Raw genomic sequence first — 21,547 nt, 5'->3', positions numbered from 1 at the left:
TTGTCTCTTATCATAAAAAAAGCCTGCTAATAGATTTTTTTTTCCCCCTGCGAAGATATAAATGAGAAGCAGAGGCATTGTTTCTGCCTTGATGTCTATAAAATGTTCCTTAATGTGAGCACAACTGAACATCTCTTCAGGAAATGCAACAGGGTCTGGGATGTTCTTATGCCTTCCTATGCTGGATGGGCACAGAGGCGGAGCTCAGGAAACAACTGCTGGTTGTTGGATTTGTTTAGTTTGTTAAGATTGTTTTAGAAGACTTTCTAGATATTTAAAAATAGATACCCGTTTGTTTAAATAAAGATTGTAAGGTATCTGTGTTTGTAGTAGGAGATAAGGACTGCCTATGTGAAGAATATCATGGTGTCTAAAAGCAACCAAGCAACAAATTATTTACTGAGCAACCACCATATGGTTGGTGATGGACGCCCAACTTGGCCTGAGTTCAAACACTGCCTCTGAGGCTTGCTAACTATGTGTTCTCGATGAGGCCCATAGATTGAATGGTACTTCAAAGAGAACCTAGATCTGGGTTCTGATCTTCCACTTATTTCCCTTGGGCAAAAATCCACTTCTCTGAACCTCATTTCCTCATCTGTCCAATGACGAGGCTGACATCCAGCTCAAGATCTATGATCCTGTGGTCAAGTCACCCAATCTCTCAGAATGTCAACATCTCCATCTTTAATGTGGGGATAAAAACATCTGTAGAACCTTCTTCGTTGAGTAATTACTGGCTGTAATCAGGCGTGTAGAGCATTTGGCAAACATCAAAGTACCATTTAAATGTCATTTATAATTAGTAAGTACTGGGGGTTATGGAGGATAAAAAAAAAAATCCGAAGACGTGGGCACCGGCCAGTTATAGAGTATTCTCCAAAAGGTTAGGTGCCTTAAAATGATAGCAAAAATGAAATGACCACAATGGGGAGAATTCTGCAGGCTGGTAAAATCCAATCTGTGGTTTCCACACTTTTTCCTTCATTGTTTTTGCCCATTACTAGCCTTGAGACTTTTTGTATGCTTTGTGACTTTAGGCTAATTCTTCAATCAACTACCATTTATTAAATGTCTTCTGTATACTGGGCACCCATGCTAAGCAGTAACTTCTTTGGTCCCCAGTTTCCCTGTCGATGAAATAAGTGGAAAGAACCAAAAGATCTCTAAGGAACCTTGAACCTCTGGAGGGCTGTGGTTCCATGTATCTACAATATCTTTATTGATCAATTCTCAACGATCAAATCCTAGTCCTTGTTGGTGCCTGTGCAGTATCTTCTTTAGCCGGGGAATGTTTTCTTATTTGATTTCCCTTAGAGGTAAGATGTAATGAGAGGCTGTGTGGTATAATAGATGGAGAACCAATCTAGAAATCAGAAAGACCTGGGTTCGGATCTCTCTCTCTCTCTCTCTCTCTCTCTCTCTCTCTCTCTCTCTCTCTCTCTCTCTTTCTCTCTCTCTCTCTCTCTCTCTCTCTCTCTCTCACACACACACACACACACACACAGAAGCAATATAACTCTCAATGCTTCTAGGCAATTCTCTAAGACTCTTAGGCACAGCTCTGCATTGTTAGAGGGAATCTGCTCACTAGGTGTTGCCTGCCCCAATGAAATTGAAGGGTTGATCCAAAAAGAGCAGGGATGGAGCATGCAATAAAAGCTCACCCATCTCTCTTGGAATATAAGGTCTTGATCTAGCATTAGTTGTAACCGACCACAGGGTGCTATGTGCCACTCCCTAATGTAATGATATATCCATTCAGGACACTGACCTCCTTGAACACCATCTCTATAACTTTTCCAGGACCCAAGTAGGAGGAAATTACTTCTGAGTTGTCCAGAAACAGACAAATGGGGAAAATCTTGGTTTACTCAATTGATGGGAGTTAATTAGTTTTCACAAGGATAAGTAGGGAGCATGGAACACAGTCATGAATTTTTGAACAGAGGCTTAATTGGGTTTTTTTGTTTGTTTTTTGTTTTTTGGTGGGGCAATGAGGGTTAAGTGACTTGATCAGGGCTGCACAGCTAACGTGTCAAGTGTCTGAGGCTGAATTTGAACTCAGGTCCTTCTGAATCCAGGGCCAGTGCTTTATCCACTGCACCACCTAGCTGCCCCCTTAGAGGCTTAATTTTGAACAAAAAACAAAAAAACTTCATTAATTCATGGCCCTGAAATTTTATGGGTGTGGATCTTTACTCCACCCACATAACTTGTTGCTCCATTTTCACATAGTACACAGGCTTAGAAAGTAATCATGCCTGAACATTTGATCATTTTGTGGGCGACTTGGGAATGAGCATCTCCTAATTTAGTCTGGTCTTTAGATGATGTACAATGGAGGTGGCAAAAAGATAGAGGGATTAATTTGATGCTCGTCTTAAATGTGACAATAAGAATCAGCCAGAAATCATTGAGAATGATGACTTAGTCACCCCCCTCCCTAAAACAAGGGAATTGGCAAAAGTCACAATGATTCGTCATTTCTGTAGGTTGTTGTTCAGTGTGGTTTTCTTTCCCATACCCTCACTCATAACTGGCAGCTCCTCCTCAGATTGACATTCATTCAGAATTACTTTGCCTGGCTCCGCATCTTAGGACCAGAGATTCTGAGCTTGGAGGCTGTCTAGTCCAACTCCCTTCTTTCACAGATGAGGAAAGGGAGACCCAGGGAAGTTAAACGGCCTCTGCACTGATGTTGGCCTCCAACTATAACTTTAAATACTAGAAATTTACTATCATGCTACTTCATTTTACAGATGTGAAAACTGAGGTCCAGGTTGGTTAGGGATGGTAGTCTGTGACTATAAATTTAAATACTAAGAATTCATTATGATGCTGCTTATTAATGATATGGGGGGGCAGGGAGATCCTGGACTTGCATTGTGAACTTCCAGTATGGAAAGCCCCTTCACTGATGCATCTGTCACTTAGAGTCTTAGTTGCCTGGGACCTAAAGTGGTTTATAGGTTGTCCATGGTCACATAGGCAGTATATATGTCAAACTCAGGTTTTCTAGAACAGGGCTTCTTAAACGTTTTTCTACTTGCCACCCCTTTCATCTGAGAAATATGTAAAACAGGTATCAAAATCAAACATTTGCTGCCAGATTTTTATAACCCCCACATTCAGTTAGGGAACTCCACATGGGATCACGACCCACAGTTTAAAAAGCTTTGTTCTAGAACCCAGGTCTGGCCCTTTATCCACTATCCCATAGTGCCTCATGATCTTATTTGTTTTGTTTTTTGTGGGGCAGTGGGGGTTAAGTGACTTGCCCAGGGTCACACAGCTAGTAAGTGTCAAGTGTCTGAGGCCAGATTTGAACTCAGGTACTCCTGAATCCAGGGCCAGCGCTATAACCACTGTGCCATCTGGCTGCCCCCTCACGATCTTATTCTTTATACAAGGTGTCCCAAAAGTCATAGAGCAATTTAAAGTATTTTAGGTATAATAATGATAATAAGAACAGCTTGCATTTATGCCAACCTTTATTATTGTCAAAGCACTTCTCTCACTGTAACCTGATGGTGGGTGATGTAAGTTGTATTATCCCCATTTAATTGATGAGGAAACTGAGTTGACTTGCTTGATGTCATCTGGCTAGGTTTCTACTGTCCCATGCTCTGCCTCTCATTACAAGGTATCTTTGAGTTTTCTTAAATGGATATTCTTGTGGTATGCCTCTAGTAGTCTGAAATGAGAACCCAGAGGTCTTTGGGAACAAAAACGATAGCATACATAGGACAAGAAGGAAGATTAGTGAGCTCAGAAAACCAAGTCTTTGCCTCCCAGGGTTGTATGCCCACTAACCGCCTGCTCAAAGGGCATTTGGAACTGGAGCCAACACTGACCCAAGTATTTGTCTGTGTGTTGCAGGAAATGACCAGGTGAGATTCAAATGTCTATGATCCTAATTTCACTTTCCCCTGCGGTGTATTTGGCACGTAGTTCAAACAGGGGCTGACTTTTAAAAAATACGTTTTTCCCCTTGAAGGTAGATAGGAGCTAGTTTTTGTGTGTTCACAATTGTATGTCAATATTATCATTGCTGTGAACTTTAGCCTGCAGAGGTCGTGCCCTGCGGAAGAATTTTGCCTCTCTGCTTTTTTCGGTGCGTTGGATGGGTTCTGGTTACAGATGTCTGTAACCACATTTACTTTGGAAAATAGCCATTCACAGGGATTTTTTTTTTTCTTTTCTGGATAAAACGATCCTCATCCAATTTGCTCATGGCTCTGTTGATGACCATTATGCCTGGCCATTCACGTATGACACGGAGTGGCCTGAAGGAGGAGAGGGAAATCACACCTCACTAGAAAGTAACTTCTTTCTTTCTCTTCAACAGAATGCAGTAGTTTCATTCAAAGAATTATGCGGACTCTCTTCTGTAGCGAACCTCATGCAGTGCATCCTGGCCGTGTCGACACGCTTACTCGGACCTGACAATACGCCCTTGGTGGTGCTGAATCTCAACGATCAGTACCCCACAATGGAGTTGCAAGGGATAGTGCCAGAGGTTTTGAAAAAGATTGTGACCACGTACGACATGGTGAGTAGCTCTTTGGAGTTGTATGTAGGCCGGATGAGAAAGGCACCCTTAGATGATGCGCCAGACGTGTGGTAGAAACTTGTGTTAAGAAGCACTTCCCCTGTTTCATGCTTTAATTCCTTTACTAAAAATGTTGCTCCCTTGGATATGAGGTATTTGTTTTGTTTTGTCTGGGTGAGATTGGGTCTCTCAATCTCAGCCTCCACTCATGGGCTTAATCTCGCTTCTCATAGGCATGGGAGTGCTGAGCTGCTCAGTTCCTACCCTGGGTGGGTTTGCCTCTCCATAGGGAGATTATTGCTCCCCATGCCCCTGGTCCTAGGGACTCACCATGATGGTGCCAGTCTTAGTGTGGGACCCGACAGGTCACAACTATTGCAGCTCAGAACACCCGAGCCCGAGGGATTCACCATGGTCACCGGGGCTTCCATGAGGTATGCGACAGGGTTGAGTTGATTGTGGACAAGATGCTGACAAACATTGCTCTAGGAAGGGACGCCGGATGCAACTGAATCCCCCTTCCCAGCTGGTCACTCTTCCTCTGCCCAATCAAATGTTAGATTGGTTTGGATCTCAGTAAGACTCACAAGATTTTCCTCAATAGATAGATAGGAGTGTTGAATGAGGAGGATCATAGGCTGAGAGCTGAAAGGGATCTCGAAGGCTATGGAGCTGGATTTCTTCTTTTTACAGATGAGGAAACAGAGGTACAGAAGGGCAAGTGATGTGCCCAGGGTCCACATCTAACGTGTGTCGGATGTGTAACGATTGGAATGACGCCACCTGCTGGATACTTACTGTAGAAGAGTTCTGCCCATGAAGGGAAGGTCTTTGAGGGCAAGACCAGGAGTCAGGAAGTGACGCGGGCTAGTGGGAGGAGGAAGGAAGAGACTGGCGCTCAGTCTCGGGCTCTTTCCTCTGGACTCTGGCGGAGAAGGGAGCTAGAAATATGCTCTCCCTTTAATAGATAGGAATCTAGGCCTTTTTCTCTCTCTTTACCAAATTCTTATTCTCCTTAATAAATGCTTAAAAGTCTAACTCTTGCTAAAGCTTATAATTTATTGGCGACCACTCATTAGATATTTTAGACAGTTTAGCTAGAATTTTAGCCTTAACAGATGTGAGGTTTGAAACTCAAGACCAGTGTTCCATCCACAACTGCAAGCAGCCTCTCGAGCAGCTTATACTAGTCAGCGCAAGGGATTTCAGGGAAAGGTCCAACATCAAGAGATAAAATAAACTTCTATAAATTGGAAATAGAATATTTAATCATGTGGAGGGCTTGGCCCTGTCCACAGTCCTAAAAAAGGGAACGGAATTAGATTACCAGCCAGTACCTCTCCTGCCCCGTCAGGCTTCACTGACACAAGGACAAACCAAGAGTCAAAGGTGAGGCTTAAGGATGGCAGGAAAGGGGAAAGAAAGATGTGGTTAGACAGTTCGTGATAGAGACAGAAAGTGAAAGTGAGAGAGTAAAAGTGAAAGAGAGAGGAAGAATGGGGGGAGAGAATGAGAGGAGGGGGAGAGAGAAAGAGAGAGAGAATGGGAGGAGTGAGAGAGAGAAAGAGAGAGAGAATGGAATGGATGAGGGAGAGAGGGAGAGAGAGAGAGAGAGAGAGAGAGAGAGAGAGAGAGAGAGAGAGAGAGAGAGAGAGAGAGAGAATGGGAAGAGAGAGAGAGAATGGAATGGATGAGGGGGAGAGAGAGAATGGGAGGAGAGAGAAAAAGAGAGAATGGAATGGATGAGGGAGAGAGAGAGAGAGAGAGAGAGAGAGAGAGAGAGGCGAGAGATGAGAGAGAGAGAGAATGGAATGGATGAGGGAGGGAGAGAGAGAGAGAGACAGAAAGTCTATACCAGCTGATGGCTTCACAGAGAGAAAGGGAAGGTGAAATCATGTGTTGCTGTAGCAACTCCCCAGGAAGGAAGGAGGCCCGAGTGTGGACGAGGCACCCTGGGGCTGCCTCCCTCCCCATCTGTTCCCAGAGAAGGGTGAGAAAAGAGAGGAGGCCTCCTGGCCAGGCCACCCAGGAACGCACGGGAGATGCAGCCGTTCCTCCTACCTCCTGGCGGGCAGGGAGAGATGATGAGGTCCCCTGTGCTCTTCCCACCATTTCCTCTATAATCAGCTCCAGGGTGAGGAAGTTTGACAACAAGCATCTTCCCGGTCCCAGAGACTGCTCCTCGCTTCTCCCTTTAAATCAGAGGTAAATTTGCTCTCGCCACCTCCTCCCCCATTCCCAAGGACTGGTTGGTGATCAAGGAGCCACAGTGACAGCACTCCCATCGGAACAAACCAGTTCCCCTGCCGTGTAGCTGGCCCCACTTTTCGAGGCTGTCTGTGGGCTCCAAGCTCTAGTGCTGGAGGGAAACTTGGATGCTATCTGGTGCAAGCCCTTCCCTTTGACAGAGGAGGAAACAGGCCCCGGGGAGATTAAGGTCAGAGGGACAGTGAGTGATCAACCTGGGCTTTGGACCTCTGACTTCAAATCTAATACCTTTTACAGCCCTACCACACTGCCCTGCCATCGTGTGGTATTTAAGTAATGGGTATTTGTATATTGTTTTAAGATTTGCATGGATTAACATAATAAGTCACTCCCTGTAAAACAACCCTGTGATTTAAGTGCCCAGATTACTATCACCTCCATTTTATAGATAGAGAAACTGAGGCTGGTAGAGGGCAAACAACTTGCAGAGGCTTGTCACCAGTGACAAAGTATGATTCGAACCTAGATCTCTTTCCTGACTCAAGGTCTAGCATTCCATCCATTATGGTAGTAAAAATGAACTATTTACCATCTACCAAATGAGGGAGGTTTCTGTGATCTCTTACAGCTCCCAATATACTCACTGACTCTGGAGGAGGGTTTGTTAAGGGATGTCTCTCCAGAATTGGTCAGAAAGGTTTGGATTGGGGGTGAGAGGTGGCCACAGTGGATAAAGCACCCGGCCCTGGATTCAGGAGTTCATGAGTTCAAATCCGACCTCAGACACTTGACACTTACTAGCTGTGTGACCTTGGGAAGTCACTTAACCCCAACTGCCCTGCAAAAAAAAAAAAAAGAAAGGTTTGGATTATTATTTTGGGGGAGGTGGGGGTGGGTAATAAGGGTTAAGTGACTTGCCCAGGATCACACAACTAGTTAGTGTCTGAGGCTGGATTTGAACTCAGGTCCTCCTGACTCCAGGGTCGGTGCTTCTTATCCACTATGCCACCAAGCTACCTGGTGGGGGGGTGGGTCTTATGATTCCAGACCACCAGGAAAAATGTCAATAGGCAGCAAGAGCCTTCGTCCATATTAGAAAAGTTCCAAAAAGACAAGCCCACAGACTTGATCAGCTGAAAAGATATAGGACGAGGAGAGGGCATGGCCAGACATCAGACTGACCAGGAACCATCTGGGATTCTAATGAGGTCAGACGAGTTAGTAGTGTAACATGGCAACCAATGACTGGCCTGTACTTGTCCTCAGGGATATAATAAGAGAGGCTTAGGGGTGAAAGATCTGCACGCTACCGTTTGGTCAGACCCTTTTCTAGCGCCGTGTTTACTTGCAAGGGCTGTATTTTAGGAAGGACAATGGACAGTGTGGAGCCCATTCTGATGAGGGCAAACAGCATGGTGGAGACCAGGCCAGGTAAGCATCGGTTGGCAGAACTGGGTGAAACACCTAACACAGAAAACACGGAGCAGGGTGCTGAGAACTGTCTCTGAGGACTTGGAAGGCTGGCTTCTTCTGCTTACCCAAACCCTTTCATTATTTGTGCTTATATGTGCTAGCACAACATAGGCACTTAATGGTCAATACCTGCTGCTTGGGTCCACAAGAAAGAACTGAGATCAGTGGGTGGAAATTGCATAAAAACCTTTCAGGAAAAACAGACTAATAGTAGTAAGAGCTGTCCAAAAGTGGAATCTCATTCAGGCTGGGCCGGGTTACTTAGTCTTGGAGGCCCAACCAAGAGATTCCATGAGTCTGTGAAGGGGTGGGGGGAGGGGGGGAACCCGGATCAAAAACCACCTGCTTCCATCCATATGTAAAGGCATCTTTCGGGTGAATGAAGCCTGGAGAGATCAAATGGAGAACTTACAAATATGTCCGCAATTTAGCACATGAGTAACAGTAATGAAAAACAGTGTCCCTGTTCCTTTGTTTCCTCTAAACAACAACATTCCCCAATTCCTGCTCTGGGTGTGAAAGCCCAATCATTTATTTGTTTGTTTGTTTGTTTGTTTTGATGGGGGCAATGAGGGTTAAGTGACTTGCCCTGGATCACACAGCTAGTAAGTGTCAAGTGTCTGAAGCTGGATTTGAACTCAGGTGTTCCTGAATCCAGGGTCGGTGCTTTATCCACTGTGCCACCTAGCTGCCCCAAAAGCCCAATTATGATGTTAAAGTTGTAAAGGATTTGAACCAGGTTAGACTCCACCTTCGACACCTGGATATAGTAGATAATCTAGGACAAGGGAAACAGCAGAGCAGGGTGTTGAAGGGAATAAATAAACAACGCCCCAGCACCTGGAGATCCCCCCTCACTTGGGGAACTATTGGAGGAAATTGGATTATGGCTTTCTAATAAAGGCACTAAAATTTTTACTTTTGTTACCTTTTTTACTTTTTTATTTCTGTTGCAATTTAGTTTGACTTGGGGAGTTTTGTGACTGCCTGATGCTGTGTTTTCTGGGAAATACCATTCCAACAGCACTTATTAAGTGACTTCTACTATATGCACTTGGCAGTGGGCTAGGAAGGAATGAGAGAGGATATGCCAACAATGATTTAAATTAATCTGTAAACTTAATGCACAATTTTTTTTTTTGGTGAGGCAATTGGGGGTTAAGTGACTTGGCCAGGGTCACATAGCTAGTAAGTGTCCAGTGTCAGAGGTCGGATTTGAACTCAGATCCTCCTGAATCCAGGGCCAGTGCTCTATCCACTGTGCCACCTAGCTGCCCCCTTAATGCACAAATTAAAACAGGGCTCAGTGTTTTGCAGTCATAGGTATCCTCTTTTCACTGACCAACATAAGACTGGATTTAACCCCCTCAGAACCTGGAGTCATTGAATGGTGAATGTTTTTAATGATTTTAATCATATATTTTTTAAAAACTGGATGTGTGATTCCTCTGGACTGGAAACTTCCTCCCATCAGCCTCTGCTGTGCCATTCACGGCCCTAGAAAGTTACCTGAGAAGCCCGATGATTGGCCCAAGGTCACAAAGCCAGTGCATGTCAGAAGTGGGGGTTGAAGTCAGGCCTTTATGACTTGAGGGACAGCTTTCCATTGGCCATACCATGTTGCCTGCCGCTCAGTGAGTTGAATACTTGAAAGAATTAATGAATTCCACCTTAATTCTTTTAGAGGCAGAACAGTACAATAGAAAGAGCATAGGTTTTGAGGCCAGAGATTATGGGTTCAAATCCTGCTTTGGTCATTTATCCCATGTATAATGGGGAAATCATTTTGCTTTCCAGGGCTTGAGCTTCTTCATTAAATTAAATGAGCGCAGGTGGCAGTTAGGTGGCTTACTGGGCCTGGAGTCATGAAGACCTGAGTTCAAATCTGCCCTTTGAAACATACTAGCTGTGTGACCCTGGGCAAGTCACTTAACTCTGTTTGCCTCATCTGTAAAATGAGCAGGAGAAGGGAATGGTGAACCACTCCAGTATCTCTGACAAGAAAACCCCCAATGTGGTCACAGAGAGTCACAAGACTGAATGACTGAACAACATGAATCAGATGACCTCTGAGGGCCTCTTCACTTCTAAATCTATGATTCCTTGAACTGCCTTTTCTATGAGGATTTATGAAAGGGGCTTGATGATGGTGGGTGGCAGGCCTTTTACCTGGTATGTACAGCCTCAGCTTTCCAAGATGTTCTTGCTATGTGTTGGTCCTAGGTGTTAGGGTTAAGGCCTCTGATCAAAGACAGGGTTTGTGGAGAAGATATGTGGCTCTGCTGTGATTGGCCCTCTTTTCTTTGAGAGTCTGCATTAACAGGAATTGTATAGTTTAGGTAGAAAAATTCTGTTTCTAGACTGTCTGGCTGATAATCCTATGGACGGTAACATCTGTTATGTTCATCTTGCTTTATTTTTGTGTTATAAAATGAACAGGCAAAACATTCTGTTTTAATTAAAAATTAAAGATGAGGAAGTTTGTACTCTATAATTTAGATTTCCCATCGCTCTGATGTCTTATGCTTCTGGCTTTCTCTATTTCCTTCTCTCATTTATTCTGTCTGTTAAATTAAGTAATGAAAAGAGTTGAGATTAAATTCAAATCACTGCCACAGTTGTATTACCAAAAAAAAAAAAAGGCTTCTAATATTTTATGGTCACTTCATTGGAACTTCTGTATTCCTTTTTGGTTTTTTGTTTTTTTTAAGTGAGGCAATTGGGGTTAAGTGACTTGCCCAGGGTCACACAGCTAGTAAGTGTTAAGTGTCTGAGGCCGGATTTGAACTCAGGTCCTCCTGACTCCAGGGCCGGTGCTCTATCCACTGCGCCACCTAGCTGCCCTGTATTCCTTTTTAGGGAAAAAGATTCATAGTATTCTCCTTTTGTGGCAAATGTTATTACCATCCAACGGGAGAATTAGAGTAAAGTGTTGAAGAACTAGCTAAAAGAGGAGAAGAAATAGTCAAGGGTCCCCTTCTTGCTCCTAAGAAGCTCCGGGTTTCATAAAATATTGATAAGATACCTAGGGAAGGCCTTTAGGCAACCTATAACGTTTAATACTAAGAATATTAATACTGAACATTTACATAGCACGGTAAGTTTTCCAAAGAACCTTTGGAAATTGTCTAATTTTATCTTTATAAGAACTCTGAGAGGGAGGTGCTATAATTATTCTTATTTTACAGAAAGGAAATTGAGGCAAACAGGTTGAAGTGACTTGCCCAGGGTCACACAGCTAGTAAGTGTTTGAGACTGGATTTGAGCTCAGGTCTTCCTGATTCCAGGCCCAGTGCTGTACCACTTTTCAATTTCAATTTAATTTTTTTTTAATCCTTGAGGAACTTTATGGCTCTTGATCAAAAGTTCACCTTAGAAACATCATCTCTCTCTCTCTCTTTTGACATCTTACTTTTGGAGTAAGGCATTATAAGTCATAAATATTCCCTGAACTCCTCTTTGTAATCTGAGGACAAAAAATGAAAAATCACCTCCATTCATATGATCCTCTGACTTTTGCCAACTTCTTTCTTCCCAATAACCTCCTCTAGTTTAGATCAAGAAATGATGGATGATCAGCCCATTCAGCTTGTAGGGGTCATTCATTTTATGTGTATTAGGCAATCTGTGCCTTGTAAGATATTATTTGTCCAGCACTCAGCACAGTGACTGATGCACAGTAGATGCTTAATAAATGGTATTTGATCGATTGACTCTGTTCCATTCAATTCTGGGTCTCACAGTCTTCTCTATTAACCTGTGATTTGAGTTGCTCAGTCAGTAAAAATCTCTTTATTTTCCTAGGGTGGAAACTGTTTCTAAAATTAAGTATAGGAGATGACTACTTCCCCTCACTTATTAAGCTTTGATCAGGATTTTCCCTAAAAAGAAAGTACCAACGTTGGGTACATTCAGCCACATCTTGTATAGTGTTGATTTGGCTTTATTTATTTTCTCTTGGCCCCTTTTTTTTTAATGTGCTGAAGAGATGAATTACATTTTATAAGAAATGGATTCTGACCATCTGGGCCAAACCAGAGATGATCTGGAATAAGGTTACTATTGATTCCTGCCTCATTTGTGGGTTCTTTTATCACTACACTGCTACAGAAGTCAACATTAAAAGCTTCTTTTAATTGGAGGTGTCAACTTGGCCAGGCACTGTAGTGGGGAACACGAAAGGTTGGGGAGGCAGCTCTGTTGAAAGAGAGAGTGAACTACAAATCACTCACGTGAGAAATGAAGACTTTCAGTAAGGAAGGAGTGTGAGGGGTGGGGTCCTCACAGGAAGAGTCAATACCCACAAAACTCAAGTCTCCAGATCTTGTGGATAGATAATGGGGTGACTGTCAATACAAAGAGATTTTGAAATGCAATTACTCTATCACTATCAAAGGCCTCTGTAGTTTAGTTTGGCTAGAAGGGCTAAAGCTAGTTGTGCAAAGCCAGGTCCTGGGCCAACGGAAGGGGAAAAGCTGTGGTTTGAAGTCAAAGAATCAATTGATAAGTGATTATTACTATTGACAAGCAATTATAACTATAGATAAGTGATTATTACTATTGACAAGTGGTTACTACTATTGATAAGTGATTATTACTATTGATAAGTAATTATTATTATGTGCCAGGTACTGTGTCAGGCACAAGGGATATACATATGATAAAGAACACAATCCCTGCTCATCACCTTCTAAAGGCAGAGACAAGTTCACATATATCCAGAATAACCATAAAGAAAAGAAACAATGATCAATATAAAGTTACACACAGAGGTGATGGGCAGTGAAGGGAATGAGGAAAGTCTTCACATAAGAGGTAGTGTTTGAAGGGGAGCTTGAAAGAAGAGAGGGATTCTTTGAGGAGGAAGTACCAGGCATAGGGGACAGTCAGTACAAAGGACAGAGATAGAGAGTGTGGTGGGTGAGGATGGAGAAAAGGCCAGTTTGGAAGGATACTGACATCACCAGCTGAGAAGTGCCAACCTCTAACATGGCAGATCCCAACCAAAAGCTCTCAGGTATTCTGATGTCACAGTCAGAGTGAAAGAACATTGTAGAGAGGGAAGTTCCAATGATGGTCATCCTAAAAATCTATTTCTGATCTTCTCAAAAATTGTTGCTGTAAGAATCTCCAGTTCCTTTAAGACTCAGTCACATTCTGCCAGATTCTACACAAAGGTTTTTGCTGATCTCCCCAGCTTCTAGTCTCTTCCTTCCCCTGAAAAATAACCTTGTTTTTTGGCATATTTTGGGTGTGTTCCTATATATGTAGATCTTGCCTCCCCTATAGAATATAAACTGTTGGAGGGCAGAGACTCTTTTGTTTTTGTAGCTCCAGTGCCTGGCATATAGTAGGCATTTAATAAATGCTTATTGATTGCAAGGCTCCACAAAGTCATTGAGATGCAAATGTTTAGAAAAATGTAAACTTTGGGAGGAAAGAAGGCTTTTTATTCCCTTATTTTGTCTTTTGCTCACCTTCCCCAGGCACTTAGCATGGTGCCTTGCATACAGTAGGTACTTAATAACTGACTATTGGGTCTAGAAGACCATACACAGAAATGCAAATAACCTGATAAGGAGTTTGCAGAAAGTGGGTCACTTGACAGATAAGGAGACAGCCCTATTTTTAATTTTCAAAGTGGAACAAGAAGAGAAAGGATAAGCAGTGGCCAGTATTGCACAAGTACCTGAAAAATTGAGAAACAAGAGCATATCATCAGCATCCCATTTGGCTCTCTAGCAAGCCTACTTTGGGCACCTCCCATTGGCATGAGTAAATAAAATGGAGTAGGCAAAGTGGTTGGGTTGTTATCCAATAAAAATGGAACCATCAATCAATCAAAAAGTGTTTATTAAGTGTCTACCTGTGCCTCTCACTGGGGCTCAAACACAAACATGAATAGTCCCTACCCTTGGGAAGCTTATGCACCTTTGTCCACACAGATGATCAGGATGATTCAAGAAATGATTCCATATCCCCTCTGGTCGCATTGACATGTCCTTTGTGTGACATAGATGGCCTATTTTTGATTCTCAAGGACTTTCTCTCATTCCACCCTGGAGGGATTCTGGACAGAAGACATCTGACATCAAAAGCCCACATAAAATAGAGAGAACTTCCTTCTCAGCCCAAGCACAGTAGAGAAGAACATCACTTGACTTGGGGTCAAGTGTTAAATTAAAATCTGTGAAGTTTTACAGCCTACCATCATTTTTTCTCTTGCAAGACTTTATGGGTAGTATGTGGTAGAACCCAGATTTGAACTCAAATCCCTTGACTCCTGAGTCCACTACACTGTATATGCACGCGCGCGCGCACACACACACACACACACACACACACACACACAGAGTCTTCAATTGCTTGCTGTGGTTTTCACATATGTTAGTACTTTCTTTCTCAATAATTTATAAGTTCATAGAGAGACAAGACTAAGTCCATGACTTCTGTATCACCAGAGGGCTGATAGTGATATTCAATTGATATTTATTGATTAATAGGCTAGGATCACATTATACACCATAACTGAATTTGTTTTCATTCAGTTCAACAAGCATTTAGTGTCTACAATGTGCCTGGCACTGTACTGGGGCATTGGGAATGCCAAGTCATAAATCCAATAGCCCCTGCCCTTGAAGGGCTTCCATCCATCTGACATTCTCCTGAAAAATGGCTGAGATGTCCATCTTCTCATTGGGGAAAGTGACACATCCCTTGGTGTGTTTGGCTTTGAGTGTGAGGAATAATGATGAATGTCCACCCTAGTCATTGCTAAGAGATAACTAGGGGAAAATAGAATGGTGTGGCCAGTTACATACAGTTTGTGAAAAGAAATGGCCTCCTAGAGATGGGTTTTGTTATAAAGAAAAATAGGAATTTGGTTTTTTTGCCTGTGTTGAAATTTGCCTTGAAATAAGTAAACTGGACTGCTGGAATCTAGTTTTCTTCTTCTTCTTTGTTTAAGTTTTCACAGATTCCAGAATCTGTCTGAGAATTTGGTTTGAGATTGATTTCTGTTTTGTTTTGTTTTCGCAACGTTCTTGGAATAGTTTCTTTGTTACATTCAGATTCTGTTTTCCTTGGCCCCAAAAAGAGACAGGAGCATATCACTGGTGTTTGCTTTGGGCCCCTCCTTTTTAAACAGAAAATGGTGGCCAAATTTACCAAGAACAGTATTTGGTTTGGTGCTCAGTTAAGAACCCCTGATTGAGTCCAACCTGACCAAAATTCCCTCTGACATTCCCAACTACTGAGGCTTTCGCCTTTTTGCTAGATCTCCTAGGATGGTGACTCTACCACCTCCCAAGGGAGTCCATTCTACTAAGGATTAATTGATAGATTTTTTTCCCTTTCATGAAGCCTAAATTTGGCCATCTTTGGTCCTCCCAGATTTGCCAATTGGTCTAATGTGTTCACCTTGTTCACTGTTGTTGACTGTCCTAGCCAAATAGATTCTTTTTGGCTTCGGTTTTGCTAAGTGTGTTAAGTATACCTTGATTCAAGTCATTGACCAAAAGAAAAAAAAGATGACTAGAGCTGAGTCAGAGAAAGTTCCCAGACATCTGGCTAGAAACTTCCTTCTAGGTTGATACCAACCCCCTAGTTTGTATGGTCATCCAGTTCCAAATGCACCAAACCTGGTGATGTTCGTTCTAGTCCACAGATCTCCATTGTGTCATCTAGAATATCATGTGAGACTTTGTCAGATGCCTTGGGGAAGTCCAAATATGTGTGACTCTGGGATTCCCCTGTTCTTCAACTATCTCAACCTTGTGAGAAAAGCAAGGGCTGGTATGTTATGTTCTTCCTTAGTTCACACTGGCTCACCGTGATCATTACAAGCTGTCCTTTTCATAAGGAATTCTAGAATTTTCCACTCTCGCCTTCTTCCCATGCCTCACTGTGGTGTAGAGGTGACCATGAGGTCTCAAAGGCAGTGTCACTTGAGTCCACACCCCTGCAGGTGCTGCCCATCTGAAAAGGCTGGTGAGGGAGGGATTGTGTGCCTGCTCTTCCAGCAGACCTCAGAGAGGCTTGTCCACAGGTTGGCTGCAGCAGGTGGATTTTTTTTTTTTTAGCTCCAATACCTCTGGAAAAATGTCTCCTATAGTTGGAAAGGGTTTACAACTTGTGCTTGGTGGAGGGAGTGAGCGAGTGAATTCTTCTAGAGTGGAAGTGTAGAACTTAACGAAAAGGACTCTCAAGATGACTGGCCTCTAATCATAGCTAGCAACTCGTTATCACTCTAAGGCTTACCAAAGCACATCATAGATACAGCATGTCCCCAAAGTCTTAGTGCAGCCACTATGCCACCAAAACCCAGAACACCAGGATTTAGAAGCATCTCCCGAGCTGCACCGGGTGATGACAGGATAAATATTTGTATTTCAAAGTAATTATTGGTGCTTAAGGTACATCTGTACAGATAGGAGAAAGTAAATGTTTTATTATTGATTTATCTCATTGTCAATTGATGCAGGGATTCCTCTACTGTTCCTTTTGGAACATCCTATATTGTTTCACTTGATGCTGACAATAACTCTACAGGATAGGTGTGATTATCTTCATTTAGAGATGAGGAGACTACTGAGGCTGACAGAGGGTAAGTGACTTGCTCAGGGTCCTACGGCTAGTAAGTGTCTGGGGCAGGATTTGGATTCCAGTCTTCCTACATTCAAGTCCACTGCCTCAAGCAACCAGTGCCACTGAATAAGCACTTTCAGTCTGCAAATTCATTTGTTATCTTGCCCACATCTCTGCTTGTAGGTATGGCCAACCTTGTCGTCGTTGTTGCTTAGTCAATGGACCACAGCATGCCAATACTGGTGATCGGGTTTTCTTGGCAAAGATACAGGAGTGGTTTGCCTTTTCCTTCTCCAGTGGATTAAGACAAGCAGAGTTAAGTGACTTGCCTAGGGGTCACCCAGCTAGTAAGTGTCTGAGACTAGATGTGAACTCTGGTTTTCTTGACTCCAGGTTCAGTGCTCTATCCACTGATCCACCCAGCTGCTTCTAAGGCAAACAGAGGTTAAGTGACATGCCCAAGGTCATGCTGCTAGTAAGTCTCTGAGGCCTGATTTGAATGGACAACCTTAGGCAAAATGAAAAATAAATAATCTGATTAACTAGTCCTGGTTAATATGTTGGTAAGAAGACTTTTCTCTCCCATTCTTCTTCCAGGCAACAGTTAGCAAGTAAACTCTGCTGTTCCCTTAGTTGGCTAACTGGGAAGAGTGAACTTAATAGAAATTTCAGTCCGGATTGAGGCAGTAACAGAATGGAAGAGATACTTGGCGGCATGCAGGGCCCTCCAGGAGCCCTTCAGATTGCTCTAGGCATCCTTTTCCACCTACCAGAGAAGGATGGATGGCCCATTTCCTGGGCTCCACGCATTCCAAAAATGCCCACAGGCAAATGTATTAACAAATTCAATTCAATAACCATTTGTTAAGTTTATACCATGGGCCTGGCATAATGTTGGGTGCTGGGAAAAGAAAGATGTGGAACTTGTGCTAAATTTAAAATCATATGACTTGGGTTCAAATCCTGACCTTTTTTTTTTTTTTACTTGGATGGCCTCTCAATGCACCAGCTTTCTCATCTGTAAAATGAAGTGGTTGGACAATCTGTTCCTTAAAGCCCTACCCTTAGTTTTATAGAATTATCTGGAGGTTTGGGGAGTGATGGGATCGGGTGGGGAACTCTGAGAGGTTGCTGCCTTCCTGCCACCATCTTGGCTCCTGTTTGGTTTTTGTTGTTGTTGTTTGTTTGTTTGTTTGTTTGTTTGTTTGTTTTTAGTGAGGCAATTGGGATTAAGTGACTTGCCCAGGGTCACATAGCTAGTAAGTGTTAAGTGTCTGAGGCCGGATTTGAACTCTGGTACTCCTGACTCCAGGGCCCGAGCCATCTAGCTGCCCCGGGCTCCTGTTTGTTTTAATTCCATTTCTAGAATTTGTTTTTGGTTTGGGGGTAGGGGGAGGAAGTGGTGACAGCGCTCAAAACTGGGAACTAATGGATTTAAGGAAGAGTCTCCTGAGCCAAACCTTTTTTGTTGTTGTTTAGTTGTTATTAGTCACGTCAAATTCTTTATGACTCCATTTGGGGTCTTCTTGGAAAAGACACCAGAGTGCTTTGCCATTTCCTTCTCCAGTTCATTTTACCAATGAGGAAACTGAGGCAAACAGGATGAAGTGACTTGCCCAGGGTCACATAGCTAGTAAGTGTCTGGGCAGATTTGAACTCAGGTTTTCATGACTCCAGGCCCAGTGAGATCTAACTTATCTTACACCTATTTTTATTGTTTTGCTGTTCAATCGTGTCCAACTCTTTGTGATCCCATTTGGAATTTTCTTGGCAAAGATACTGGAGTGGTTTGCCATTTCCTTCTCCAGCTCATTTTACAAATGAGGAAACTGAGGCAAACAGATTGAAGTGATTTGTCCAGGGTCACCTAGCTAGTAAGTGTCTGAAGACAGATTTGAATTCAGGAAGGCTCATCTTCCTGACTCCAGGCCCAGCGATCTGTGCACTGAACCAAACCTTGCAGGGAGTAAAATTCCATCCTTATTTCAAATCTCTGCTTAAAATGAAACTGCAATGGGAAAGGGGTAATTTGTAGATGCATCTGCTCAACATGACATTTAGACATCTTTTTCTTTTGTTGGGATCTCAAAGATAGTGCTAGAGCTTGGATCAAATAGACAATCCTTCGGCTGTTACTTATTATCCCAGTGGTTTCAATATTTAAATCAGACATGCTTTAAAGCCGTATGGCTTGCAATTATCCCATCACATGTTCTTTGTCGGAATTTCCGACTATGAGATTTATGGAGCAGGAGTAACCTTAACTCAAGTTATCATGCCAATTCTTCACACCACCGATAGCAGCATGGGTTTTTTCAAAGGAGAGACTGGACAATGTTTCATGTGACCTTGGAGTCATAGGGTCATTTGGAAAATAGCCCAGGGAATTAGGACAGCTTGGGAGCTCTAGACACTCTTTCTGATACATTGCCTAACTTTACCAAGCTTTCTGATGTCTTCCTTTGTATAAAATCTTTCTGGACATGAAATTCCAATTTCAAATAGGAATTTTCAATAAGTAGAATTATCTTCCTTGAGGTAATGTATGTAAGATGCTTCCAAAAATGTAAGGTCCCACTTACTAGCTGTGTGACCCTGGGCAAGTCACTTAACCCTCATTGCCCTGCAAAAAAAAAAATAAAAATAAAAAGAATATGCAAAAACTTATGGTCCTATAGAAATGCCAATTTTTGTTGTTGTTACCATTATCATTATAATACCTTGAAGAAGGTAGGCCTTTAACAAATTGAATAGAATTGAATATGGACAAAAGGTAAATAAGGATAACATAAAAAAAAATTTTGTTCCTAGATACTAGGAATTATTCTAAAACCAATTCACTTAAAAAACCCCTATATTTTATACTTTTTCACCCTTAGCTATGGAAGTGAAAAGTTCTACTATTCTCCAGTTGTTGTTGTTTTTTTTAAATCACAAGTCCAAGCACCAAAATATTTTTCTAAAGACTTTTTGATAATGAAGTCACTATTTTTTCATAGATAGAAATATTACTGCAAGGAACATTTTAATATTAATAGCCTGTGGGTTCTATCCTATTTTGACTAACATAGCCAACCTTGCCTTAACTCTAATGTGAAAAATAAAACAAGTAATGTCTCTTCATCCTATAAAATTCTACCACCACCCCCTCAATTTTTACATATCTAAAGGCTGAATAAGGGATAAGAACATTCCATGTCTCCACAGATAAACAGAGGTAGTTTCTCATAAAATCAGCTCTCTCATTTTATTTTTATTATTAGCCAGCAGACTCAGTAAAATGGGAATCATCTGTTGTGGTGGTATCAAATTCAAATAAAAGTGACTCCCTGCTGGCTGCCTGTTGACTTAGAAAACCATAAATTCACATTATCTATATTGCATTATATTTTTATTTATTATGTCAAATATTTCCCAATTACAGTTTTGGGGGGGCGGGGCAATGAGGGTTAAGTGACTTTCCCAGGGTCACACAGCTAGAAAGTATCAAGTGTCTGAGGCCAGATTTGAACTCAGGTCCTCCTGAATCCAGGGTCAGTGCTCTATCCACTGAGCCACCTAGCTGTCCTCCCAATTACATTTAAATGTGATTTGAGCTCACTCTGGAGTTTTGCAGGCTGTGTGTGAGTTCCACACATCTGCTTTATTGTTTCTTCATTGGGAACCACCATTTTCTCCAATGCTTTGTTTGAACAGTTTCCATTTCTTCCTCTTCAAACCTGCCTCTGGTCTTCAGAAGTACTCTGAAACAGTTAAGGCCACCTGCCTCCCCCAGAGACCATTTTGATTTAATGAAAAAGGCTGATTTTACTACCACATGAATTTGCTAAGAATAAAAATAGTATTTAATAATGGATTCCAAGTCTTTTTAAAGTTAATTAGAGCATTTAAAATTCTGAACCGTGAGAAAATTACTCTAGCAGTAAACTCAGTGGGTGGACAATATGATGTGTTAAGAGTTAAGTTTGACTCTACAAGCTTAATTACCAATTAGTTTTAAAAGAACATGGTAAGTAGTTTAAAACCATCTCCTGCCATAGTTAGCATAAGCGAAATGGTGTGGAGCCATGAAGACCTCTTATTTGTTTTCGTCTTTGGTCCAGTAAATAGACTCTCTCCACTTTTCCTTATGATCCCAGCCTCCTCTAGGACAGAGATTGCTTCATTTACAAAAACTTTTGTATCCTCTGCTCCTAGTGGCCCCTGGCACATGCTGGGTACTTGCTAAATGTTTGTGGAATTGAGTTAGATTGAATTATAATGATCAAGTCAACCAGATCATGCTGGAGTGAGAAACACTTAATGGCATTACCTGTATGATTATTAATAATCACTTAGTACAGTGCCTGGCACATAGTAGGCACTTAATAAATGATAGATGGTTGATCAAGGATGTCACATCATCTGATACCAAACAGTAATTAGGTAGTATTCTCTTTGTGGATAGAAACAATGACTCAGGTAATTATAATTGGAATGCCACTTCTGATGAGGTAGGGCATCCAATGTGATTGGAATAACATTTACTGCCTTGGAGCTAAGATTCTAAAAACAAAGCCCTGTACTTGGTCAGAATATACAGGAGGTTTTCACAAAAGTCAGATTTATACCATTGTTGATAACCAGATTTCTCTTACAGACTTACTAGAACAATTATTGATATTCTGTGTGTGTGTGTGTGTCTCCCCTCCCCCCTTTCTCTTCTCCTCTCCCTTCTTCTTTTCT

At 42.1% G+C, this 21,547-nt stretch overlaps 1 protein-coding gene across 2 annotated transcripts in view; it reads left to right on the top strand.

The window, feature by feature from the left end:
• PLCL2 (phospholipase C like 2) overlaps positions 1-21,547 on the top strand; it is a 235,879-nt gene that overhangs the window by 139,782 nt on the left and 74,550 nt on the right. For both annotated transcript variants that reach the window (XM_043966908.1, XM_043966910.1), the window contains exon 4: positions 4,352-4,555. In XM_043966908.1, coding sequence (XP_043822843.1) covers positions 4,352-4,555 — 204 coding nt within the window. The remainder of the gene's footprint in view (positions 1-4,351; positions 4,556-21,547) is intronic.

This window comes from Dromiciops gliroides, chromosome 5 (assembly GCF_019393635.1).
Source record: "Dromiciops gliroides isolate mDroGli1 chromosome 5, mDroGli1.pri, whole genome shotgun sequence".
Taxonomy (NCBI): Eukaryota; Metazoa; Chordata; class Mammalia; order Microbiotheria; family Microbiotheriidae; genus Dromiciops; species Dromiciops gliroides.
This window is presented reverse-complemented; position numbering and strand designations above follow the sequence as displayed.